The 27,190-nt window shown below is 42.6% G+C and overlaps 2 protein-coding genes and 1 non-coding gene across 4 annotated transcripts; 1 reads left to right on the forward strand and 2 right to left on the reverse strand.

The window, feature by feature from the left end:
* Positions 1–1,320: 1,320 nt before the first annotated feature.
* On the reverse strand, positions 1,321–19,843 carry cry2 (cryptochrome circadian regulator 2). Its single transcript, XM_018763958.2, has 12 exons — positions 19,587–19,843; positions 18,244–18,352; positions 14,922–15,064; positions 13,211–13,395; positions 11,411–11,499; positions 10,984–11,124; positions 9,463–9,774; positions 7,131–7,282; positions 6,470–6,672; positions 4,711–4,791; positions 4,101–4,245; positions 1,321–3,263 (listed from the first exon to the last, which is right to left on the reverse strand). Coding segments are annotated over exons 1-12 (1,719 nt in total). The 5' UTR covers positions 19,745–19,843; the 3' UTR covers positions 1,321–3,262.
* Positions 19,844–21,613: 1,770 nt separating this feature from the next.
* On the forward strand, positions 21,614–21,684 carry trnag-gcc (transfer RNA glycine (anticodon GCC)). The gene has a single exon. It is a non-coding gene; the product is annotated as a tRNA-Gly (tRNA).
* An 825-nt stretch (positions 21,685–22,509) lies between these two features.
* slc35c1 (solute carrier family 35 member C1) lies at positions 22,510–26,514 on the reverse strand. Of its 2 annotated transcripts, XM_018763400.2 has the most exons (3): positions 26,235–26,514; positions 25,212–25,723; positions 22,510–23,707 (listed from the first exon to the last, which is right to left on the reverse strand). In XM_018763400.2, exons 2-3 carry the CDS (start codon positions 25,690–25,692, stop codon positions 23,145–23,147), a joined length of 1,044 nt encoding a protein of 347 aa, XP_018618916.2. In that variant the 5' UTR covers positions 25,693–25,723; positions 26,235–26,514; the 3' UTR covers positions 22,510–23,144. The 2 variants fall into 2 exon arrangements, with proteins under 2 accessions (XP_018618916.2, XP_018618915.2); XM_018763399.2 differs by lacking the exon at positions 26,235–26,514 and having other exon boundaries at positions 25,212–25,891.
* Positions 26,515–27,190: the final 676 nt, after the last annotated feature.

Genomic DNA, 27,190 nt, shown 5'->3' on the forward strand with positions numbered 1-27,190 from the left:
TGAGGGATACAACGCGCAAAATGGAAAACGCAATGGGCACGTTGCTCACTGTATGGTAGCCATAATTCTGGCATCGACGCAAGCTCATGGTGGTCCAGAGCCTGTCCCTGAAGCATAGGAAGAGAGGGCAGTGAACAGCCTGGACAAAACACCAGTCAATCACAGGGCATCAAAGCTACAGCTCCGTCTAATTTATTACAGTGGACGGACCGGCGTGGTGACGAACATAAAACATGACGGCATACAGCCGGTTTATGTTCTCCTCAGAGGCAGAACCTGAAAAACCAAAAGATGGCCACAAAACAGCAACTTACAGAAGCTGAATTTATTTAGGAAAAAAGTAGTTTATTCTTTACAATTTATGTAAAAACAAACAAAAACAAAGATTTATAATACACACATATCAAAAGGTCTTGGAAAATTAATAGTGAAGGGCAAAGAATAAAATAAAAACTACATCCAAATTTACAACTTCTGGAAAAGACTTTTTAAATAAATGGATTAATGAGGCATATATCTCATTCCCAATTTTCTGTAAAGATGAAGCAAAGTTATTGCCTTGCCACAGCATTACAAAGAACAAAAGGGGAAACTTAAAATGTTTATCCATCCTATTATGGGGAGCAAGTGTTCCAGGATAGAACTGATAATTAAATAAAATTAAATAAATAACAGTAACTACTAGTAACACTTGAATATACGTTATTTTACTTTTGGTACAAATATGGTTGCTGAATGGGTCTGGCATATCCCTTGTGTACCTAGGATGCAAGGATTGCCAAATAGTATGTATTTATGCAGCCTACACATGTAAGAAACAGAAGCAAACTGGTAATGGGAAACTGTATCACGTTCTACATCCCAAAGCTGCCATTCAAAACAAAACAAACATTAATAAATATGACCCCTGAAATAATTTCCAACAATTCCGTATGTGCATATTATAAATCATCGCATCTGATATGCACTTGCAGGCCTGGAAAAAGGAGAACTGAGCAATACTATACACAGGGCTGCACATGTGTAAGGCATCCATGCAGAATTCTGAGTCTAGTTTAATGTTTCCACTTGTTACAGTGGACTGAAATATAAACTACAGTTTTGTCTTATGCAAATTAGATGGTTAGTCATAACATTTATAAACTCAGCTTTGCAGCACATAAATATTCTTCATTTACTCTGATAAATAAGTAGTAAGTATTTCATAGACATTTTCAGTACATGTATTGCATAAGCAAATTATCCTTTCTAGTAAGATACATTTAAAAAACTGGTTTAAATGCATCAATCAAAGATACAAGAGACAGACATACTGCATGTCTTCACAGGAAAAAACTATCCAAAGTGCCTAAATGACAAATGCCTATTTGCATTTGAAAATTAAAGTGTTACTAGCAAGGGCCAGTGTCCCACTCTGTCCCACACTACATTCTCAGATGATCGAGTACTGTCCTCCTAGAGAGAGGCTTGGCGACAACAGAGAAGAGAGGGTTAATCCTCTCGATTTAAACTAACGAACAATCTGAAATTGGACTAATTAACAAAGAGCACAGGGGAATTAAGCATTTTAATTTCCACCGCCATTGGGTATTGCCACACCAGCAAACGAAAGAGACAATTTATGCAGGCTTCGCTTCTCTTGAAAGCAATTTGGTTTCTTCTTTACTTTTGTATTCATTCGCTATATATGACTAGCCCGTGTGTGAAATGCATTGGGAGTGTCTACATGAATTCTGGCATGTAGAATTATTCTAATCTTAGGAATTAATTGGCTCAATTAGTCCTCTAAATAAATGTAAACTTCTGTATGATACAAAAAGGAAATAATATTAGTTATGTTTATGAAGATGTAGTATCTGTGAACTTGTGTTTTTACTTGGAATGTCTGCATCAGTTACAAGTCTAATATAGGATTAAAAAAAAAAAAAAGGTTTGGCCTTTTATGAACGCTGGTATTCCTTTTTATGACAACGGACATCCCATCGAATCAACCCCAACTCATAACGGCCACTTGCGTGGTTTAAAAGGCAAGGGAGGAACAGAAGCGGATTGCCTGCGCCTTCTTCTGCCCATGTCTGGGGGTGCAAACACAAGGAGAAAGGTGCCAACTCCACACACTCTGAGCTGCACTCGAACCCCACGTCCACTGAGCTGCCCAGGAACTGCGAGGCACCGGCTTTACCCCGTCCTCCTGCGTCCCCATTCTTTTATTCTCACACACGCAGCAATCTGTTTTCCATAACCGCTTTCACAGAGTATTAACTTTTTTCTGCTCCCAATAATATTTTGAGCGTATCCCACAGTAAAGACATACTGAGAACAGACACAAAGGGAACCAGATATACTTTCGGAGCCCTCTGAGTTATCAATTATCTATTGATTACCAATACCTGGATCATGGCTCTTCAAAAAAAAAATGGGCTTTTCACTTAATTTTCATTTATGACATTGCTTTTAAAACTATTTTAAAGCTTAACTTATTTTGGATAGAGGGTGTAGGAACAGAGAACCAATGTAAATCAAGGAACATCTGTACTAAAGTCAACCTCAACTGTATGGTGTAACAAACGTCGAACGGCTTTAAAAACACGACTCTGGATTAGTAGAAATCGCTGTGCAAACTTGGCAATGAGTTTCTTTTGCTTTTTTGTATTCTACAAATAAGGCTGAAATATGTGGAAAGAAGAGTGCATATATAGGGAAAGAATATTACTCTTCAGAAATTGCAGAGGTGGCATCACATCAATGACAGCTGTGGTAGCAGAGACCGCTTTTCTTTAGTCATCCTGCACCTTTCATACGACAGCAGTGCTGTATGGCTTGCTGTGCAACACACGGAATGTACGCTAGTTTACTGCAGATAAGCTTTCGTGCTACTAAGCCATCCAGACATTCCTGTTGATTCCACAAAATTTTCAGTGTCCAAAAAAATCTCATACTGGAGATGAAGATAGCAGGGAGTTATCCGTCACTCACATGTTTAGTAAATGCTTGGCTGGCAATGAAAAATAAAAGAAAAAAATAAATGGTTTGGAAATGCTGAAGCAAGAGCATTGCATCCTTTTTAATCTTGTTGCAGCATTCTTGGCAATGTGTTTTTAGGTGAGTTATTTTTTACAGTTGTTCAAAAAAAAGAAAAAAAAAAAAAAACAGCTACTACAGATTTCAATCTACCCACAGGGCTGGAGCCTGATGGTCAGCTGTAGCTCTTTCCTGCAGTAGTTCTCGCATCATACAGGCATGGCTTATCTCTGGGGTGTTTCCTGGGAAACAGAGAAACAGACACCATAAAATAAACTGCAATCAATTTTGGTGTACATGGGCTGATGAATGGATGCATATGAAAAGGCCTGGGGTCAAAGATCTGATACTTAAGATTCTGCAACAAAGGACTCTCAATTTGGAGATATTTCAAACTACTCAAGTATTTAAAACACTCACGCTCCCCAAGACTGGGATCCTTTTAATCCCAGCAGGTCCAACCCTTGTTGGGAATTCTTTATCAAATTCACAATTTGGCAGCTCATGGGCAATTCACTCATTTCATATTTCCATTTTCAAAGTCTTTGCTTCTTCCAGGAGATGAAACCCCTAACCCGATCCTATATACACCTCCTATATAACTTCCACAAGATCCTGCCATAGCGTCAAACCCACTCTATAAAACTCCTTAGTCCAAGCCATGATGATATTCGGCCTCGACTAGTGCAACTACCGCCCGCCTCGTCTTCTAGCCTCTGCCGTCGAGTTCACTATGCCTGATGGTAAAGTGTTCCACATCTCCCCTCGTTGTCTCTTTTAATTTACATTGATTCATTTAGCTGATGCTTTTTTCCAAAGCAACTTACAATGTTACGATTACAATCATTTACCCATTTGTACAGCTGGGTAATTTTACTGAAGCAATTTAGGGTAAGTACCTTGCTCAACGGTACTAAAGCTGGAGGTGGGGGTTGAACCTGCAACCTTTGGGTGCAAAGGCAGTAGCTCTAACCACTACACTACCAGCTGTTTTCATTAGTTTCCTGCATCAAGTTCAAGACTGTGGTTACGGTCCACGTGGAGACAGCCGGTAGCGAAACGGGCTCACAGGTACGTACTAATATTGCTGTTTGCTTGAGCTCCCTTCGGCAGTGCTGCGGCGCTGGACTTTGGGCTGTGTGCATGCAGGGGGTCTTTGGAGCTCTGAAGGTCTCTCCCTCTTCCCTAAAGAGGCCTTCTTGCTGGGTTCATCAGACTGCACATCTGGAACAAAGAATTCCTCTGCTTACAGAGCCCCAACTCAACATCCTTTTTCCAGGTCAAACGGAACTTTACAAACAATGAACACGAAAAGGAAAAGAAGCGGTTTTCTCATTAAACGTTTGTGCTGCTGTTCTCCTTAAGGACTTCTGCTGAAACACTGCAGCACTGACGGTATAAAATGCTGACATACACAGGATATGGACCTTAATAAACAACTTTACAATAAATATTTTTTATCCAGCAGGGGGCACACGGTGACAAGCACTCGCCTTTTCCTGGGCACGAATTCGTTTCAGTGTGGTAGGACACCAGCACGGTTCAGAGTAAACCTACCCAGCCGTGGCAACTCGCACCTTCTGGCACTCATGAACGCCTCGGTGCATTAAGCGTTATTATACGTTTCACACCAAAAATTAACCCCTCTTGCAAATGTCACCGTCATGTGAAAAGCAATGAAATCAATACCGCTGCTGTTGTGGGACTGCGAGTCGTCCGATCTCGGCAGCTCTGCCTCCTCCTGAATGGTGGGAACCGAGGCCAGCAAACCTGGGCAAAGGGACAGACAAATCTCAGCACAATGGGAGAACAAACACTCGCCTGGTGATGGGAGGATGCAAAGGGAGGGGGGAATCTGGGAACAGTGAGTCAGCACTGAATGCAGGAGCATGACATGGGCATTGTGACCACAGATGAGATCATTGTATTAACCTACCCAAATGCCAACTAAAAACAGCAATAAGATTCAATAACGTTATTACTTAACAGCTACTCTTGCTCACAATTACATTAAACGCTCATCTAACAAGAACATTTTATTTGTTCTTGTTTGATGAACCACTTGAAGCATGCGTTTAAACATGAACAAACAAGTTCTTTTTTTTCACTCCCAACAGCATTAGTTGGGGTAAAACCACAGGGAAAATGCAGGTTAAATGGCACTGCAGCTGCTAGAACATGGCCATATTTCCAAAAGGCCATCTACGGTGTCCGTGCTGTGTCAGCGCTGTTAAAACCCAATAAATGCCCTCCTCTTCACTTCACATTACAAAACCAGGGCAAATGTCATACTGCTCATGTCAAATGTTTCGGAGTCATCTAGGCTGCTTATATAATCGAAAACGTAAAAAGACATCATTCCCAATTTGCAAATCCTGTACCCAGGTGCCGGGGACAGTTTTATAATAAGCAATGACCCGCTGGGGTACCGTATTGATTGGACTACGGTTATGATGCAACGCTAATCTAGCACCCTGCTAATATGACACCTGTCATCAACCGCAGCTTTTTCATCTTCTTCTGTGGATGGGGGCACTTGTGACATCGCGTTTCGATTTGCTCAGCTCCAGGTAGAAATCATTATTTCCGACCGTCATTCAGACAGAAAATGGTACGCTTTTGTAACATCCTAATGAGGGCCCTGGCAGGTGGAAATACAGTGAACGTTTTAAATTTTGGAGTAAGGCTGCAAAAAAAAAAAAAAAAAAAAAGTTGTGGATTTCAAAAGCCTTGCAAGTGTTAGTTATGCACACACTCAATGGGGTCTACACCACAGTGGGGGGGGGGGGGGGGGGGTCAGTCTCACTCAGACTGACTCCTGTCTCACACACACTTGGTCCATGTGCAAGAGTTACCCTGCTGACCAACAACCTAGATACCACAAATTACCATCCAGCTAACAACAACAATCACCGTAACTCGGGCTACTAATAAGGAGTATGCCAATATGGGGCTGCCAGCTTCACGGTAAATGCCAAAAACTGCTGGATATGAAAACCTTTTCTCCCCCCTCCTGACGGCACAGTCTCAGAGCGATTTGAAACTTTAGGGTTCAAAAAGTTTCGAGGGGGGAAACGAGAACTTCAAAAAGGAAGAGCAGTGCAAAACTAGAACCGGCTACCCCAGAGCGCCAAGGCGTGAAGGCAGAGAGATTACAGCGAGGTGTAAACTGTGACGAAGTGCTGTGCGCAAAAAACTCTGGGAATGCGGTGTGCGAGAAAGGCGCGAGACTGCGGAGGAAGTGGGCCCCGCACTCTGGCCTGTCAAGGTAGCGGGACCGAACGCGGGCCAATTACCGCGGTACGCAGCGCGTCCGTGTAAGAGTACGACCCCGGGGGCGAGGGCGGCCTCATCGCAGACGGACCTCGCGCGCTCCTCGTGCGGTTAAAAGCCGAGCAGAGGGGCCGCGAACCCGGGAGAGCGCGGCGGGGGTTCGAGTATCACTCACTGAGTCCCTTGTAGTGCGAGAGCTGCTGGTAGACCTGCTTCATGCGCTCGATGTTGAGGCGGCTGACCTCGGCGTGGTTTATCATTGGCCTGGGGTAGTCCACACCCACCACGCAGTTCACTGCCTTCTGCACCGACTCGGGGGCGTTCCAGGGCTCGTAAATGTACCGGTTTGGGTAGTCCCTCAGCTTCGGGATGTACTTCCTATGAAAGGAAAACGAACGTCTGTGTCGTTTCCTTTTAACTCACCAGCAAGTAGGCAAACATGGCGGAGGCGGAGGAGGAGGAGAAACAGGAAAGTTGCCCACTGTGCTATATCAGTTTATACTACACATTAAAAAAAATTGCACTTGACAACAAAAGGAAACTAAACTATTTATAAACTATTATTATATTATATTATACATTGGTGCACCTTTGTTCCTATTATTTGAGCGGTCTCATTACTTTAATTTATGGTGTCTTAAATGCGTATGTGTTCCATGTGATGGTCTGTCATTTGCTTTAGCCTTCTGAATGCACTCTGAGTCTGTCTGCGGGGACAGAGCGCAATATAAGAATAAATGGTAATTGTATTAGACAGCGATTACGTTAAGGAGGCCAGCTGATCCCAGATAAACCGCAGACGCGAGTGCTGGCTTGTCGGGTGGAGTCCTGCGTACCTGATGTAGTCTCCGCTGGGGTCGGTGCGGCGTCCGAAGCCCACGGGACAGTAGCAGTGGAAGAACTGCTGGAAGAAGGCGCTGCAGGAGAGCCACATCCAGCTGCCCGCGTTCACGCTCCAGTCGGCGTCCAGCAGCAGCTCCTCAAACACCTAGGGGAGTTTGGTAGGGTCAGAGCAGTCCGTAGGCACAGCACACATGTAAAACACCACAGTTACCATGGTCAAAGAGGAGTAGGACTCCAGCTCAGTTTTTTTTTTTTTTTTTTTGGGGGGGACTCGACGGGAACTTAGCACAACCTTTTCCATGGACACAATTTCTGCCTACCAATGTAAGCAAACTGAAAATGCTGAAGATTAGTCCTGCTTGGCCATAATAATCATCTTTATACATAACGACAAAATGTAACATTATTTTCACGTCATTTTTAAATTACCTGAAGCTTTATTCTTAAAACTGCCGCAACAGCTCAGTAACCGAACTTCCAAGTTGTGGTGCAACACAATGGATTAGACTGAGTGAAAAGCTTGTAACTGATGGACGGCAGGTTTGCATTATCCCCTGCTCGCACCCTTTCCCCTCGGCAGTGCTGAATGAACTGTTTCCATAGTAATATGGACTCTGAAGACAAGACCCTGGTGTCTCTACCATAGATCAACTGTACTGTTCACAAATGCTCATTGTTTGAACCAAGGAACTGCTTACGCAGCAATGCACCGTGCTGGGGACAGAGAGTTAAACACGGTGGAAATTGGGACAGTCTTCAGCCAAAAGAAAACACCCCCACCCAAAACAAAACAAAAAAAAAACCCACCAAAAAAATCCACAAAATAATTAACCTCTTCCGAAGTCACTTTGCCCATGATCTCTTAAGTCCATGTAAGGTATAAATGTTTATGCCCTTAAGGTACAGATGTTCATGATCATGCTTGGGGCAGTCTTTAAAAAAAAAAAAAAGGAAGGTGATTAGGAATCGCCGAGATGAACGCCAGAACATATGGGGAAAGGAAGGAAACTGTACTTAAGAATAACATCTGCAGCTATGTCTCTCTCTCCTAATTTAATGCACGAATTGTATTTTCTTCGAGACGTACGCGCTTCGGAGAAAGGCATCTGCCAAATTTATAAATGTAAAGATTGCAAATTCCTGGATATCAACAACAATTGCTTACGCGTGATCATCTTAAACCAGGATTATACCACACCACGTAACTATCCTATGCTCCCTTATTAAAAAGTCATTCACATCAAAAGCTTCCCTTAAAAAGGTCTTTGCAGGCTATAACTGATGTGATAGAAAACTGTGTAATATTTCCACAAGCTCTTTTACGAGACCGTTTTGAGAGGAATAATTGTAGCTAACTCAATACGGACATAATTTAAAATGTAATTAATTTATGACACTAGATACTCTTGCTGGTTACTGCCTTCAAATACGTATTTCTCACTAAGTGAAGACACACAGAGCCATACCGCACTTATGTTACTACGCCTGACACCAACTCATCCAGAGCCAGCTGCATTGCCTAGACCTGCCAAACCTCCCAACAGAGTCCACAGTGGACAGTCCGCTCATAACACCCCGGTATAGCTACAGGACTGGGCGGGTGGGAGTCATTAGAGGGCTACAATCAGAAATGAAGAAAAAGTGTTCTTATGCGTCTCCCTTTCTTGCGTCTTTCCACCGGCTGTGACGCTGTGCCTATGGCCTACGGACAACGCACCTGCTCCCCGATACCTACAAGACTCGATCGCTCAACGCACCCCGGCAAGAAGGCCGAACTCCTTCACCTCTGTCCGCTCTGTCCCTCTCCCAAGGGGCACAAAATCAAAAACCCCCAAGTGGTCGAATCAAGCGCCCCTTCTACCTCTGAATTGCAGAAGCCCCCAAATTCCTCCCAACACTCAAGAGGGGACTACAAACCGCTCTCCTTTAGACCCATTTCTCATCCAGAAAGCTTAAACATTTTTTTTTTCAACACCATCCGCTACACCTATTTATGCATTTTCCATTTGATTCCCACTTCAATACGCCGCTGTCGAGTAATGCGTCCCTGCAAAACGGCGATACTGAACAAACAGGCTGCGTTTCAGTAATTGTGTAGATATATGGAAATTTTTTCATCCGTTGCTGAATGCACTTTTGTTTATCCTGAACTGCACATTGCTTTGGAGAAAAGAATCGGAAATGAATAGCAGTGAATTTAACGAGCAACCGCGAAGCCCATTACAGGAAAACGTGTACTTAACCCTAACCTTGCGAATTGACAAAGAGATAGGAGAAGAGGGTGAGGCTAAAAAGAGACGAGCTTTGTTTTGCATGGCGGCATACCCTCATGCCGCTCTCCCAGCTGAGCCACAGGTCCCCCCTGGTCAGAAAGCAGGCGACGGCGTGCCGGGCCAGGTGATGGATCCAGCCCTCTTGCCGCAGTTGGGTCATGATGGCATCGATCCAGGGGAAGCCCGTGCGGCCCTCTGCCCACTTGGCCAACGCCTCGGGGTTGTGGTCCCACGGAATCTGCACGCAGATGGGGTTGCCCTCCATTCGGTCGAAGTTGGGGTTGTTGGTGGCTGCCGTGTAGAAGAACTCTCTCCAGAGCAGTTGGCCGAAGAGCGAGAGCGGTGGGCTGCTGTGCTTGCGAACCTTGAGGAGAGCAGGAAGCGGGGTCTGTGTATGACTTTTCCAGACATTCTGTTACGTTCGTCTCACAGTTAACAATATTGGCATTCAGGAAAATTCCATTCCATTCCAATCATGTTTCTCACCACTTTGAAATACATATCCATTCTGCTGGCCTATTACCACCGCTCTGCCTATGAACCAGATCAGTTCCAGTTCTGCGGCTATAAACAATGGAGACCTTGTTCCTATCCAATTCTCAGAGTTACGCTCGAATTTTAAACTCAAATTCATTTATAGAATGAGTGCTGCAGAATATCTCCAGACCCAACTGGACCCGATATTTATCAAAACCACACTGGTTCTGTTCACAGAGAGCTCCTCACCTCTTTTATCTTTAATAAAAAGGCCAAATAGGCCTAATATGAAATTCACAAGACGCAAAAATAGGCCTAATATGAAATTCACAAGACGCAAATGACACAGTATTGCTTTAAGTCTCGATGACCATCAGTCAGACTCATCTCTATTTAAATTGGATGAACAGAATACATTGCCAGGAGAACAGTATTTGTTATTTATTATGAATGTTTATTTACCTGATGCCTTTTTCCAAAGAGACTTAGACAATTCACTTTAGAAGGATTTACCCATTTATACAGCAGGATAAACTTACTGTATCAATTCAGGGTAAATATCCTTCAAGGGTACTGCAGCAGGAGCGGGCTTCAAACCAAGGATGTTCAGACAACAGAGCGAAAGCTCTAACCCTACTGGCTACTCTACGCAACCGCTGTCCGTGTAACTGCCTCACATGTGTTGTCCCCGTCAACAAAGATCCCATAAACACACACACACACACACACACACACACACACACACACACACACCATCTGAACCGCTTGTCCCAGGGCGTAAGGCTGGAGGGGGAGGGGACAAACCCACGACGGGACGCCAGTCTGTCGCAAGGCACCCCAAGCGGGGCTCGAACCCCAGACCCGCTGGAGAGCAGGACCCGGACAGCCCCGCTGCACCACCGCGCCCCCCACGTCCAATAAACATACGTGGATAAACCTCCACGATACATCAGCAACACTCCAAGTACTGAACAGTGACACGTTTGGCACAGACATCAGTACAAGAATGTTTACCATCAGCCTTTGGCATGATTCCCTGTAAAATAAATGTGTATGACAGTTCAAGGAAAACCAACATAATGCGGCAGGATGTTACCTTGAGATAGAGATCTCGCAGCTCATAGTAAAACAAGCGACACGATAAGCAGCCGAACCGCAGGTAAGGACTGAGACCAGTGGGGCTAGCCATGAGCGAACACACGTTAATCTGGGGCCGTTCGAAGTTCGCCACCCAAGCCTGCGAGCAAACAGAAGGAAATGGATTAAGTTAGAAGGGCAACACGTGCTCAGCTTCTCCACATACATCTTAGGCTTCAAGAAAGCTATTTTCTTTTTTTTTTTTTTTTTGCCAAGTCATGCATGTTCTCATGAACAAGTTATGCTGACAGCCTCCTTTCAGTCTTTTTAACCTGGCCCCATTATGGTCCTCCATCTCAAGGTTTAAAAAAAAAAAAAAATTCTCCGGGGGGGTGCTCCGTTTCCAAGCTTACAACAACAGAGAAGCGGGACACACACTCACACACCTTTCTGTCCAAGTGCTTCTTAAGCCTCTCCAGCGCCTCTGTCTCACCCCCCTTCCACACTGCAGGACTCAGCTCTTGTGTCTTAAAACCTGCAAAGCAAGAACAAGGCATCCTTAATGGCAGCAGTGCCGCAGCGTTACGTATGGCGTGTGTTGAAGTCGCATTAACGAGTCAGCAAAGAAGGTTTATTGCTGTGTGTGGTGTGCGGCTACTAGGTGTGGGAGAAACAGAAAAAAAAATAAAAATAAAAAATAATAATTCGGTGCAAATGAGTTAAGCAAAGCAGAGTCTGGGGTTAATCACATGTTTTCTAACAATACAGACCTTAAAAAGTCACTGCAATCCTCAAAGTCAGAAACAGATTAACCTGGCACAGTGTCTAAAATGTCCATTTCTTTCCTTGTTTGTCTCTTCTGATACGTTTTTTTCATCCTTAAACAGGTAGACCTTACATAAAATCTGTAACCTTGTTTTATGCAGATTTTTATAACATTACAGGTTGTCCCTGATTTACGATGGGGTTACGTTCCCCAAAACCCATCATAAGTTGAAAATATCCTAAGTCGAAAATGCATTTAATACACCTAATACACACCTTTGCGTGACAGAATGGGAGATTCGGATTGCTGTTGCTGGCCACCATCACGAGAGAGTATCGCTTCGCGTATCGCTTGCCCAGGAAAAAATTTAAATTCTAAATTGGAAGTACGCTTTCTATTGAATGTCTATTGCCAGCTCACCATTGTAAAGTGAAAAAAAAAAAAAAAATTTCAGAAGTCAAACCATCATTAATCAGGGACCACCTGTACTGGCATTCACTAACCAATGGTTCAGCAGTCCTGCAGATATCAGGTGGGAAATTCTCATCAGGGTAGTTCAAGTTTTCCTCACCACTGGAGAATTTTCCAGAATAAAGAAATACTAAACAGCAGCTCGAGGTTATAATGTACATCCACACTGAGTAGCCATTTCATTTTTTTTAAAAAAAAAAAAAAAAAAAAAGATAGTACACTGGTTTTATTATGGGTTTCTACACTTCTGCTTTCTTTCCCAATGTGCGATTTCTTTTGAGATTAACAAAGATTTTACATATATACTGTATTTTATCTACATATGCATGCACATGTGCCCCATAAGTTTTACTACAAAACGGTAATTTAATCAGAAACAATCTTCCTCATCTGACATAGTAGGTGTGTAATGACAATTCCATATGTTAGTTTACACAAAATCGTGTGTAGTAGAAAAATGGAAGTAGTGCAGGTACAAAAATAAGTGCAAAAAACATGCACTGGTTGAACTAAGTAGGTAAATAAAATCAGGTGTGCAAATTGGAATTATTTATTCCTTTTATGATTTAGATTTTATACAACATTATTAACCATCCCTACAGGGTTCGCATACTTTCAAGCAGCGCTGTACATATATATTACTGATTTATTCATCTCACAGAAAATACAATGTGTGCATTACATCAGCAGAAAGAGAGACTTAGATGCAGACACGTGATTCTAAAGTACAGTTAGATACTTTCCACCATGCAAACCAATGTACATCACAAAAGTAGCTGCATAAAAAGGTTTATCCAAATAACTGACAATTCCTAATGACGTTCCTAATGATTTTTTTTTTTTTTAAACATTTACATCACACGAGTAGCTGCGGGAAGATTTATCCGTTGTTCAACAGTTTATATACGCAAGTATCCATCTACGGGTCAATACCAGAAGCCCAAAACGAGGTGTGCGCTGGTCTTAGTGTCTGAGATGGGATGCTGACAGAGCAATACAAATCCCTCACCCAGCTCCTCCAGGGTGGGCACACCAAAGCGCTCGTCATGGTTCATCGAGACGTCCGTCCAGCAGCCGTCCATCTGCTGCCGGGTTACCGTAGGCAGGGGCTTCCTGGGCAGCCCCAGGCGGTTCACGATGGCTTGGAACCGCTTGAAGGTGAGAGGAGGGCTGCTGTTGTTCATCTCAATGATTCTGCACAACAACGACCAAAGAAATGTCGATGACCCGTTTTAAAGGGCAGCAACCTGACAAAAGAACACTGTGTTCTCAAAACATAAAACTACTCAATTTCATAACCTTTTATATATTTTTTTTTCTTGTACTTTTTATTTACGCCCGCTTTGATAAGAACTCTCATTCATGTTTTTTTTTTTTTTTTTAAATTTCATATGCTGGTCTCAAGAATGAAAGACAGGTCAAGCAAGAGTTGCCATTATAGTTGTTCTCTGCCTGCTCATCTATACTGTTTACCTAGGGGAAGATTATTTTTTTTTTTTTTTATCTCTACAGCAAAACACCGTTTTTTAAAAAAAATTCATGAGGCAGCAAAAAAAAAAAAAAAAATCTAAAAATAATGCAAAGTATGATAATTTTATATCAAAACATGCCCTCAATGTTACTATACTTGTAACTTGACGCGCATAACCCTGGGCTGCTGTCCTAGCTTACACAATGGCTTCTACATAGGGAACCGGTTGACTCCGCCCATTAGGTCACTTCCTGCCAGCTCCCCCCGTGTCAGGACGACGCCGTGTGTGCGCTGCAGCACGGCGGAGCACGCGCGCACACACATGCTTGCGCTGGTGACTGAAGCTATTTCCCCTCCCACCACCAGCACGTGTTTTGCAGCGTGACTGGACGAGCCGGGAGGACCACTAGGTGGTAGCACTCGACACGCGCGCAGCGTTTCCAGGGTGAGCAGCGCGTCACGTCCTGCCGCAGGCTTCCCAAACCTGCGTAAGCAACATCTCTTCCCTTTCGAGTCGGATGCTGGGCCTCGACTACCTACACTCTTATTAACAACTTTGATCAGATTTATATAACTGGAAAGGCACACTCACAATACAGTTCTGGATAAGACCAATACCTATTATTACCTTTTGTGTTGTTAATAATAATAATCCGTAATTAATAGTTTGAAGCAGTTTATCTTCTATGCAAGTACTGATTTCAGTCCAGTGGAATTTAATCAAAGATGTTTCCAGTTCTGTTCTTTCCTTGATGTCCATTTAGACATTTTACTGCGGTCTTACCACTGTATCTTCTACGGTTAGAAAATACACTACACTACTCAACATTAGTATTATGATCCCTGCATGTACTGGACCGGAAAAAAAAAAGGTCTTAAAAAAAGAAAAAAAAAGAAAAACAAACAAACAAACATTCCAGAGTAAATATATACATATTTAAAGGTAGCAATGCAGAGTAAGAAGAGGAATTTCAAAACTGTAATAATTACAGAGCCAATCCCAGCACTGACCACCATCATCGATAATCACTAATAACACTGCCTGTAAATGTTATAAAACGGGAACCATATTTTGATCTAAGCTATGGACATTTCTGCTTATAGCATGAGATGCTCAATTTGATGACCATGCCAGCCATTTTTCTCCCTTTGTCCCAAAGTATACTGAAAGTCCATTTACTAAAAGTAGGAGTCAACAGTGTATCCGATAACACGTAACATGTGTTGAGTTAATGTAGAAATTTCCAACCTGTCCAAATCGTACAGCGTGTGCGACTTCTTCACCACCGTCTCCACTCCAAATTCTTGGGCCATCTTAATGATTGCAGCATCCCGCTCCTTCCCATACGGTTCGGAGTCGTACTCGAAGGTCAGACGCGTGACTCCCCACTCCTGATGGAGGACAACATGGAGAAATGGGATGTCTGAAATAGGCAAGGCTAGAAGAAAGGAAAAATCTGAGCGTAGCTCTAATGGTGACAACGTGACATCAGGTTAAGATGAGGTCAAAACTGTAGTCTCGAAGGTGACTTGCAATGGTGATGACAGAAACCGAGAGGCTGGAACCTGCAAAGTTTGACTGAAATGAGGCAGAAAGTGACGGAAGGGCAGGTCTTCGATAAGGCAGCTTCTAGCTCTGTATATCAATTAGTGACTCACCGGTTCCTGCTGGTTTCGCCCACACAACTTGCAAAATAACTGCGAAAGCCTGCGCGCATTCTCACAGAAGATGTATATCCTAAGTCCCTACCATGTTCATCACTTGAACAGTCCTTCATATAATACAGCTTTGAGCCAAATCTGTGAGCCCTTTCAAATAATCTGGATTTCTGTATGAAAGGCTGCAAAAAATGTGGTCTGATCTCCATCGAAGTCATAAAAATAGTCTTGTTTAAGAAAGAACACACACAGCATTTTATGCTGCCTTACTTTTACTGGACAACTTTTTTTAACAATTAAGCTCATTGTTCGAAGGGTATATGAAACCTTCAATTCTGCAACTAGTGGAACCTCATTTATTGAGCAATGACCTTAATTAAATGCTTTCTGTAGCTGTTGATCGGCAATGCGATCAGCAATCCAAACACGTAGGAGGCATTCTGGCTCATTCCTCTTATAAAACTTTTTCAACTCATGTATAATTTTGGGAGATTTTGTTCGAACAGCCTGCTTCAGATGACATCGCATCGTAACACTACGGACAGCTGATAGCGGTTAGAGCTGCTGCTGCCTTTGGACCCATGTTCAAATCACGCAGGTTCTCGCACGCGCCGATCCAGATCTCACGTCGGGCTCCGGTACCCTTGAGCAAGGTCCTTATCCTAAGTTGCTCCAGGCAAATTACCCAGCTGTACAAATAGGCAAGTATCTGAAGGTAGATTAACATTGTAAGTCGCTTTGAAGAAAAGAATCAGGTAAATGAATAAATGTAAGACTAAGGTCAGGACTCTGACTTGGCCCTTCTAAAATTTGGCTGAGTTGCTCTGTTGATTTACTCCCACGTTTCGGATCATTGTCATGATGCACGACTCAAATCATTTCTGACTTTTAGATCACAGACAGACATCCTGATATTCTGCTCTAGAACGTCCTGATACAGCTTGGAAATCATTGGTCCCTCAACGACCGCACCAAGTACACATGTTTGGAGAAAACAAATCACTCCCTCCACCAAGCGTCACGTTTGGCACGAAGTTTCGTTTTTGCTATGAAGTGATTTGTTTTCTCCAAACACATTGCCACAAGTTCACTTGTGTCTTGTCTGTCTACATAACATTGTTCCATTAGCGCTGTGCAACATCCAGGTGGTTTTTAGCAAATTTGACACACACAGCAATGTTTGTTTTTCTTTTTTTTGAGCCAGGTGGTGTCCTCTGTGGTAACCTCTCCTGACCAAAATAGTTTTTCAGTATTTTTCTTAGGGTAGGCTCATGAACACAGATGTTATCAAATGCAAGAGATCCCTGCAATAAAGCCCCTTTATTGATCTTTGTATGACTTCTTCTGTAGAACTTTGTAGAAATTCTTTTGTAATCTTTTCCAGTCTTATTCGCTTCAACCAATCTTTTCCTGAAGTCCTCTGACATGTTTTGATTGGGTCATATTGTGCTTAGTTCTTAGACTTTTTTTTTTTTTTTTTTTAAATTTTAAATATATGGCAGGGCAGACCAAATGCACACCTGAACTGACTGCAACACCAGACCACAAATACCCTTCCCCCCCCCACAAGATGTCATTATCCTAAAGATTCGTACACTTTTTTTCAATTAATGACCTTAATTGTTGTTAAAACATTTGTTCAATAAAGACATAGCAATGAAAAATGTTTATGCAGTTTGTTGAATAAGACTTAATTATTATGACTTAGATAAAGATGACATTTTAGGAGCCATTCATGCAGAAATAGATAATCACTAAGGGTTCGAAAACTTTTTCTCACAACTGCACCTACAATTTTGCCTCTATGATAGTCAAGGTAGACCTGGGAATTTGGAAGTAAAAATAATGTGGATTTTTTTAAAAATAAAATGAGACCGATACAAGGAAGCTACGACATCCCCACTAAAACCTCATTCATATCCTAATACATAGCAGCTTCTGTATCTTAAGCGATGATGTTACCTTTCGGCTGACCTGAGGTAAGTGATTTGAGTGACCCAACCCTTCCTTATATTACAGAGGATGGGCTAACCTGAACTTTGTATGCCTTCCTGTCCCAGAAGCCACAACCTGTATCTGTGACCCTTGGCATGGGCATTATAAAAGTGTACATAATGCCTTAGGTGGCATGGTACATATGAACTAATCCCGATTACTGTGGTGTCACAGAGACATGTGCGATGCTATTCCAACGGAACCTGAGAAGATAATATGGTAAAAGGATGTCCAAATGCTAACAGTCAAACCTGAACAATTACTATATTACTGTATCAACTATTATGTATTCCACAGTATAATTATTACAACAAATATTACATTATTATAATAAGGTTTAAATTAATACCTTGATCCTTTAGTTTAATATTAGTGGCCCTTTATGTCCTTTGCTGGATCTTTTTTTCAGCTCAAAAAGTTACAAATAATTATTATAAAAGGTTTTTTTTTTTTTTTTTAAATTTAAAAAAAAAAAACAGGCTCAAGGGAGAACAATTATTTCAGGTACAGTCATATTCATCATGGCATGGATTTCTAACATTCTAATCTACCAAACATTGTACTGCAGTTATTTAAGATTATCAGATACCTAATTGTTTTATTACAAAGTACTTCAGGCATTAATAGACATTCCAAAATTCACCAGGCACTGGAAATACATTATTCCTACAGGTAAAACCCAGGTTACAAAACAGTGAAACAAATTTAACATGCATATCCATCGCAACACTTCTGTAAAGGTCTAACAACTTTGCCAATGAGTTATGAATTCAGCTTTGTTATCTGACCATAAAAACTTAACTGTTTATTAATAGTATTACAAGTATGAAACAAACAAATTTTATTGAGATGTCACACAGACAAATTATTTAGCTCTTTAAAATGAGGGTAAACGCATTCCGAGTATCCACACTGACCTTAAACAACCTTGGAAATACATCTGCAGGTTGACCCCGGACCACGAAGAGCCTCGAATTTAATTTTCGAAGGCAAGCATCCAAGTCTTCCAAGGATTCAAGCAAAAATCTGCAGAGACACAATGACAAGAGTGTGACTCAAGAAGTTCCCCTTTCAACTCACCTGATACTAGTTAACATTCAGAATCTTCTGCTGGTAATTTCGGCCAGCAGCAGTAACAGAAAGGGCTGATCTCAGACCTTGGGTTAGCGTCACGTCCCCGCAACCGAACCGTTTGGAGCAGGACACAAAAGCTGAGCAATGAAAGATACGGGAATGCCAGAAATAACATTCGGTTGAAGAACACGAAACCCCTGCTGTCAGTGTTTAGAGTTCAAACACAACAGGTTGTGCATGACAGCAGATACGTCATACAGGCCACTTACCTTTATTATGGTGACAATTATAAAGGGAATAATAACAATCATTATTACTACTATTTTTATTATTATTAACCTTTATGTATCCGACACTTTTTCCATGGCAATGTACACTGTTACATAATCAACTTTACAGGGTATTCTTAACGTGTCACTGTAGGATAAGTACCTTGATCAAGGCTACTACAGCAGGAGGTGGGAACCTTCACCTGCAAGATTATGGACCCTAAATAAAGACTACCTGCTGCTCTATTTATACTAACATACTAACCTAGGTTCAAGTCATGTGATGTTGTTGGCACAGCCACTTTTGTCATGGGAAACCCTTAGTACAGTGGGACACAGCAGAGCGGGGCAGGGTTAGGAGGTGAGTTCAGTGGAGTGCAGTGATTGTGAAGTACCGGGCTCTCCAGTCTACTGAGGGTGCGTTACATAAAATGCAAGTCACTGGTGGGCGTGCGTCCAGCCACAACAACAAGTCAAGTGATCAGATGAACCAGGGAGGGACGCCTGAAAAAGGCATTACTCACTGTGAAAATACGGAGACCTTTAGTATACTGTAGTAAAGGACAGTAAAGTTGAGTGAAACGAGCAGAGTTAAGCGGAACGTGCAGCACGTGTCGTGTGTCAGCGAAGAAGGGTGTGGAAGCAGCGCAGACCCCGTGCGCCCGTGTCTCGTGTGTGTGTGTGCGCGCGCGGCGTTTCCATATATAGTGACGTTTATGGAGTCACACACTGCACAGTGCACCGTACGCTTCGTTACGAAACGAACGCCGCGTCTGTCTGTGCAGAGCGGGACGAATTGAAGAAGTCAGCGAGGAAGACACGCGTGCGTGGTGGGGAACATGCCACTTTTCCTCACTCGTGGGTGAAGCAGCGGTGTGCCTGCCGACGACGGAGTGAAGCGGACCGGTTCCACTCACCTCCACCTGTTCACTCCCACGTTGGCCGAACCCGCGAACCAGGGGTCCAACACGTAAACACAGCGCAACGTGTCGGCTCCCTTCAGCGCTTCCTGCAGAGCCGGGTTGTCGTGGAGCCTCAGCCCCTTCCGGAACCAGTGCACGGAGTTCACCACCATGATTGTCAGACGAGGCGGATAGAAACGAGTCCAGATGCTGTCAGCTAACCTCACTTAGTCTTAGATGGGACACGCAGCCATCGCTCAGGACAGAGAGCGCCACATTGAGCACCGCTCCTGCCTCGAGTCTACTCAACGGGACCCGACGTAACCGTCTCCCTCCTCCGCGCACTCCTATTGGCTGCGAAGCGACACGTGTAACGAGTATTAAAATAAGCGCCGCGCTCGGTCGGCGGCGATTGGTCGTTCGGCACGTGTATTCCCGCCCATGAACATTTCCGAGGCGTGTTGTCATAATTACCGGAGAACGCGGAGCAGCGCTGGGCTCGTGCGGCGCTAGACGCGTCACGGTCCCGGTCTGGAGTAGGAAGTATTTGGGCCAACTCGTTTTCTTATGTAAACCTTTAAAGGTAGTATCGAACCATAATCACAAGATAGCAAATTAAATCAAGAACACCAGCCACAGCTACACACTAGATAATACGCTATATATTATATTATATTTTTTAAAAAAATAATATATACACGTGTGTGTGAATAGGTATATATATATATATATCTGCAACATTTTTTGAAAAATAAACGGATGTGTAATAAATTATCCTTGAAAGTGTGCCGCAAGTATTTGACGGGCTTGGGAGTCTATGACATTCATGCAGCGCCGCGCGTGGTCCGTGCTGCGCCACCAGAGATTATATAAATAAGGGCCCTCCTTGCACCCCTGCTTGTTTATATAAGTTGTCTACGGGATATTTAAAAGAACTTAGCATAACTAAATTACCGCAATTATAGTATGATATTAATCTGCTTTAAACGTCTCGTGCAGTACCGTTGCAGTACTGTACAGTCCTGTGTCGCCCATTAAACTTACTTTATTACTGAATGAAGGGTTTCACTTTGTATCATCATGCATGCATGTTTTCCGTGTAAATTATAGTGATTACAATGAAAAATACGGGTTGCTATTCCTTTTGAGAAGTAGTAATGAAACGTGAACACTGAGTGAAACCGGAACAGGCATCAACACGGTTTTCAGCTACTCCTCCATTTTATGGTAAAATTATTCTCTGATAATGTTATGCAGAAGTTTTAATTCATGTACTATTCGGTATACGGTAATGTAATTATTAATAAAGAGAAGAATCGGGAGCTGAGCGCCACCTGTCGGTTAGGTTCTGCAATTGCCACTGTTTAACGCAGTTGCCACCAGTACGTTCGTTCTCCTTTTTAAACCCTAATTCATCTACAATTAAATTTATTGATTTAGCAGATGCTTTTCTCCAAAGCGACGTACTTCTCATAGAAAATTCAATGTTTGCATTAAATTAGCAGGAAGAGAGACTTAGCTGCAGACGTGTGATTCTAAAGTACAGACTAGTTACTTTTGTTTCTTTCCACAAATGATGTTACATCACGAGTAGCTGATTCATCTAAAGGTTTATATAAGGTTAATTACATGAATTTAATTTAGACGCGTTTCTTCAAAGTACAGTTTAGTTTATTAAATACACCTCACTCATAAAATACCTGAAATTTAAAATGACTAGCACTGGTGTAAAAGTAAACCTATATACTTTTTTGGTTTTTAGGGGGTTTTAACTGAAAAACTCACTCAGTTCAGTTTAGTCAGTGAGTTACAGTTAGTGCTCTACTTTGTGAAAAGTAAAACGCGTGTTTAAGTTTCAAGTTTCTACGCACACTGTGTGTTGCTCCTCAGATGGTTTTCTGTTTGTGTTATATTTGCATAATGTAGAATGTTTTATAATATATATATATACACATACATACACACAAATACACATATACATATGTTTAGAATCATGCTAAAAATGTAACAAAGATACATCCTTGGAAAACCATTAGATATGTGCATTGGTGGTTCAGTGGTAGAATTCTCGCCTGCCACGCGGGAGGCCCGGGTTCGATTCCCGGCCAATGCAGTAGAATTATAGTTTTTGTTTTATTTTTTTTTCCGAGGTCGTTTTAATGGGTTTAGCCTTTTGGAACAATTAAAAACCCAGTATTATATAAGCCACGGTATATTTGTTTCTTCAGAGGAAGGATTACCATGGATAGTTACCGGCTATAGAGTTCTGACATTCATTCATTCTCCATCCGTTTGTGTAACCTAGAAGTGTAACATGTGAAACACAGATGGTTGATTACTACTAACATGTCCCATCCTAACGTATCAGCAGTACTAATCAATGCATTCATGTAAGTTACTTTTAATGATGAGGGGTCACACACCCCTACCCCCAGTCAGACATTCTGACATCTGTGGCCATAACCTTAAAATCCTGAAATCACTCACGTACCACAAAAACCTGACCCTGTTAGACTCTTGACAAATTAATAACAATGCAATTACATGTAAGAGGATAGATTTATAATACACACACAGACACACTGTCTGAACCGCTTGTCCCATATGGGGTCGCTGGGAGCCAGAGCCTAACCCGGCAGCACAGGGCGTAAGGCTAGAGGGGGAGGGGACACACCCAGGACGGGACGCCCGTCCGTCGCAAGGCACCCCAAGCGGGACTCGAATCCCAGACCCACCAGAGAGCAGGACCCGGCCAAACCGGCTGCGCCACTGCGCCCCCCGATAATGAGAAAATATGGAATACATACTGAGATATTTGAGAAGGAACCGTCTTTTCACAAACTTGCACAGCACTTAGAAAACACTTGACAGTACCATCAGTGTTTATTATTCACTTTAAAAATGTCTTTGATAACCACATTTACACTGACTGCACCCAGTTCAAAATAATATTTTTCTCTTTTAAAAACCATCTCAGATGAAACATAAAAGCCTTAATTCAACTTTTATCCACAACCAGAAAAGATAAAAGCTTTAACCCATAGTGTTTAGATTGTTCTTTTGTGTTCACTCCAAAAACGCTGGTATACAATGTATACATGGAAAATTCCTTTTTTCAGTCAATTTTCTGTAAGCGGTTCCACCAGCTTAACAAAAAATTCTTGTCAGGAACATACATTAAAATTACAGCTAATGAAAATCTGACCATTTATTGCTCAACGCAAAGAAAAACTCAGTTTGAAACTTCCAACATGTCCTTTGCATCCGACATGTAAACCAAAATTATTTCCAAATATAAACCTTATAACCAATATAAATAAACTGGTGAATCAGACAGATCATCTTCAGACGAAAAAATAAAAGTGCACCAACCCTGTAAAATAGTCTCTCGCCACTGTATTAATTTTATACATATATATAAAATATTTTTTATTTTTTAAAAAAAGATCTATTTGCAAACAATTTTTTAACAATCCTCATTAAGAGAGTAAGGCCATCAATCCTTCAAAGTAATTATAAATGAGGTCCTGGTTGAAACATTCATTTCACATCATGAGCTCACGTTTGCATCCGTTATACACCGGAGCCACTTTTTTCTGCTTTGGTCTTGCACTGCGGCTCTTCCTGGACCTTTTTCATTTCCATCCCTTTTACCCAGGTATAAGCAAAGGAGCCACCCAGGACCATCATGTTACTTGTCCACCACAAGAAGCTCTTGATGCTGGCAGAGAAGATGACTGCCAATACTGTCTGCGCGCAGGCCTTAGCTGTGCCTGATACGTTGTGCGTCAGCGGGCTTGTGAACTTGATCTGAAGGCCTGTAACGTAGCCGATGGCAAAGCCGAACACACCTCCCACTGTCATCATACCCCAGAAATGCCAGTCACCTAGTCGAGTGGAACTGTACACTTTCGCCATTTCACCAAAGATTAAAATGAGCGGCACAAAGAGCACGCAGGCGTTGATGTTGTTGTAGTATGACAGCTTCCATATACTTCCGTCCACCACTGGCATCACCTTCTTTGTGTAGATTGCATTTAGGGACACACACATGCTGGCCAGGACCCCATATAGAATCCCAGACCAGGAAAGTGATCCCTGTGCCCCCTCCTGGTCCACACCAAGCCAGAAGCCCCCTGTTTCAAGACAGAAAAGTAGAGGCTTTATGTATGGCTACTGCCCATCACTGCGTGACAAACATTAAACAATGCATCTCGCTATAAATGTATGTAACCTGAAAAAAAGAAGATGAAAAATTAAACTTATGCATAGTAAACTTTTCAGTTCAGCTCCTGGGACATTTTTAGGTTACATTAATATATTCATTCATTTTTCTCCAAATGTGACATAAAACTCAAGAGTTAAGAAAAGTGCATTTAACAACAGTTAAAGAGCTTTACATAGACTTGATTATTAAAACACAGCTTGTTTGTTCAAATCCGCTGCTTTATTTCCCTGTATTCTCTGTTTTGTTTTTTACTTCTCTATTTTTCTTAATTATTTATTTATTTATTTTTAATCTATTTTATTTATTTTTTATTCTTCTTATGACATACTTTTAATACTGCACTTTCTGGAGCTGCACTCAAGATTTTTCACTCTTCTCTACATGTTATGTTGATGATGATGTGACAATAATAAAGCTTGTTTGACCCTACCATTTTGCTCATAGAGAATATTTAGATATAGAATATGTAATGTTCAAATACCAAGGTGATCATAGCAAATGATGATATATATAAGTAAATAAAATGAAGCCAAAACCCAGAAGCTGCATCCTTTCAATCTGAACACCTTGTGGATAGAAAGAGTAGCTGACTAGAGGGGGAGGAGAGCAGAACTGTTGTTGACGGTGTAGGAGATGATCAAGCCCTGTATGTCTGCAGACCAAAATTCATTTGTGGCAGAGCAAGACACTAACTTAAAAAAGGGGGACAATGCAAATGATGACTTTGACATGAACATGAATGCTAATTAAGCAAAGCTGACACTTTCTAACATCACATAAACTGCTGAAGGCAGCAGTACAAGAGTGCCAAAGTAATGTGTGATTCCTGTACAAATACACTACAGAAATGATATCAATCAACAGTAAATCTATGATAAGACCTTACAAGTCTTGGGCAGCAGGTAGTGTTCAAGAATGTCGTCTTACACTGCGAAGGTTACTGGTTTGAATCCCACCTCCTACTGCAGTACCTTGATCAAGGTACTTGCGCTGAACTGATACAGTAAGAATAACCTACTATGTAAGTGGGTAAATCTGGGTAAGGTTAATTATCTAACATTATAAGTGATCCTGATACAGTAAGAATAACTATGTACATGGGTAAATCAGTGTAAGGTTAATTATCTAACATTGTAAGTGATCTTGATACAGTAAGAATAACTATACATGGGTAAAGCAGTGTATGGTTAATTATGTAACACTGTAAGTGATCTTGATACAGTAAGAATTAACCTACTATGTAAATAGGTAAATCAGTGTTTGGTTAATTATCTAACACTGTAAATAAATGATCTTGGACAAAGATCCACTACTACTATACAAGTCTTTACACACTATTTTACCGGTTCTAATAATAATAATGATAGAGGATAATATTATTATTATTCTTAATTATTAATTAATAAGCCCACCTAGTATAACCCCGCAGCAGAGCAGCGCGTACACAGAGGTGGTTTGCTTCAGGATCAGGTAGGACAGGAGCACGTTGAACACGGTGCTGAGCGACCTGCCCACGGTGTAGAAAGCCACCCCCAGGTGCTTCAGACACAGGTTGTTGAAGGTGATCATGCCGATGAAGACGACGGACAGCGGCAGCACCTCGCGGGACACCTTCGGGTCGAAGCGCACCGAGGGAAAGTCCACGAGGTTCGGACAGAGCGCCGACAGCGCGTTCATGGCCAGGCAGAGCAACACGGACACGACGCACTGGAAGAAGGTCACGAAGAGCGGCGCGTTCAGCTCGCGGCTGTCCAGCAGGTAGTTGTTGAGGAACACCATGGTGATGGACACGAACCAGTAGAGCGCCACCACGAAGGCGATCTTCACGGCTCGCAGCAGGAACGTCTCCGTCTTGCCGTCCTCCTCGGAGTCCGAGCCGCCGGCTAGCGCCATCCTCAGAATTTTCGAGCGCTTCAGTTGTGTCCTGTTCATTGTGTCGGGGGGGAGGCGGGAGAAAGAGCGAAGTTAACGATACGGTACTTGTGCGGGCAATAATATATAAACAACAACGACCGCCTGCGGCTTGTAGCTAGCTCTTGAGCTAGCTACGTCTTCTCGCTTCAAAACATGACTGCCTGCTCGCCGACGTGCACTTCCGGGTTCTGCACGCACAGCGCGCGACACCGTTTTCTTAAAGCGACAGGACTCCGAAAGAGCGACAGGACTCCGAAAGAGCGACACTACTTCAGCCCGATAACGTCCCCCCCGCTTACACAGCTACAAGTGTAACACAAACTTTTAAAGGACACACACAGGCCAGTGAAAGTTGTCGGTTCAAGACTCATTCACTCCACTTACCTACCTAGTACCCCAATCACTGTGCCTGCTGCTGCTGTAAAAAATACCGTAGTTACCATGGCGATTGGTTTCATTTAAGAAGAAGCAGCAGGCTTGCTTTGAAACGAAAGGTGTAAAGTGAAGTATCATGTACTTACGGAACGCGTTCGCGGTGTGTGTTTCTCCGTGGCCGTGTGTCCGGCGAGGAGCCTCTGCTCTGCCTCGACTCGAGGAAGTAGGAAGTAGCGCAGTGTGAATATTAATAAACGCGGCGCTCAGCTGACTCGGACCCGGACCCGGACCCGTATCCGTGAGGCTGGGGGTGAAACACGAATAACGTGTAGTATCCTTGTTCACGCTGCGTTTACTTTTCGCTGGTATAAGGTTTCAAGCTGCATCGAAACACTTTGAATTCTCAGCTGCAGCACGTGCAGTACCAGCGAGGCATCCTGACCGACCGGACAGACAAGGCAGGTTCGACTTGTACCACCAGTCCATCGCTGCTAGTCAGAGATCATCGTACAGAACAACTTCAATGAACTCAGCACCCCTTATTATTACTATTCTTCTTCTTCTTCTTCTTATTATTATTATTATTATTATTATTATTATTATTAATTAATTAATAATAATAATAAGAAGAAGAAGAAGAAGAAGAAGAATACTAGAGGGGACCACTGGTGGGTTGGACCGGGTCCTGCTCTCCGGTGGGTCTGGGGTTCGAGTCCTGCTTGGGGTTCCTTGCGATGGACTAGCGTCCCGTCCTGGGTGTGTCCCCTCCCCTTCCAGCCTTACGCCCTGTGTTGCCGGGATAGGCTTCGGCTCCCCGCGACCCTGAATGGGACAAGCAGTTCAGACAGTGTGACCACTGGTAGTGTAGTGGTTAGCGCTGCTGCCTTTGCCAAAGGCTTTGGATACAAAGGTGAGGTTCGAATCTTGCCTCAGACTCTAGTAACCCTGAGCAAGGTACTCACCTTGAATAGCTCTAGTAACACTACCCAGCTGTATAAATGGGTAAGTAGTTGTAGGTAGACTAATATTGTAAGTCACTCTGGAGATGAGTAATATACTATGAGTGATTAGGCCTACAGTAGTTATAGTTCCTTCATTTACA

Source organism: Scleropages formosus, chromosome 11 (assembly GCF_900964775.1).
Source record: "Scleropages formosus chromosome 11, fSclFor1.1, whole genome shotgun sequence".
Classification (NCBI taxonomy): Eukaryota; Metazoa; Chordata; class Actinopteri; order Osteoglossiformes; family Osteoglossidae; genus Scleropages; species Scleropages formosus.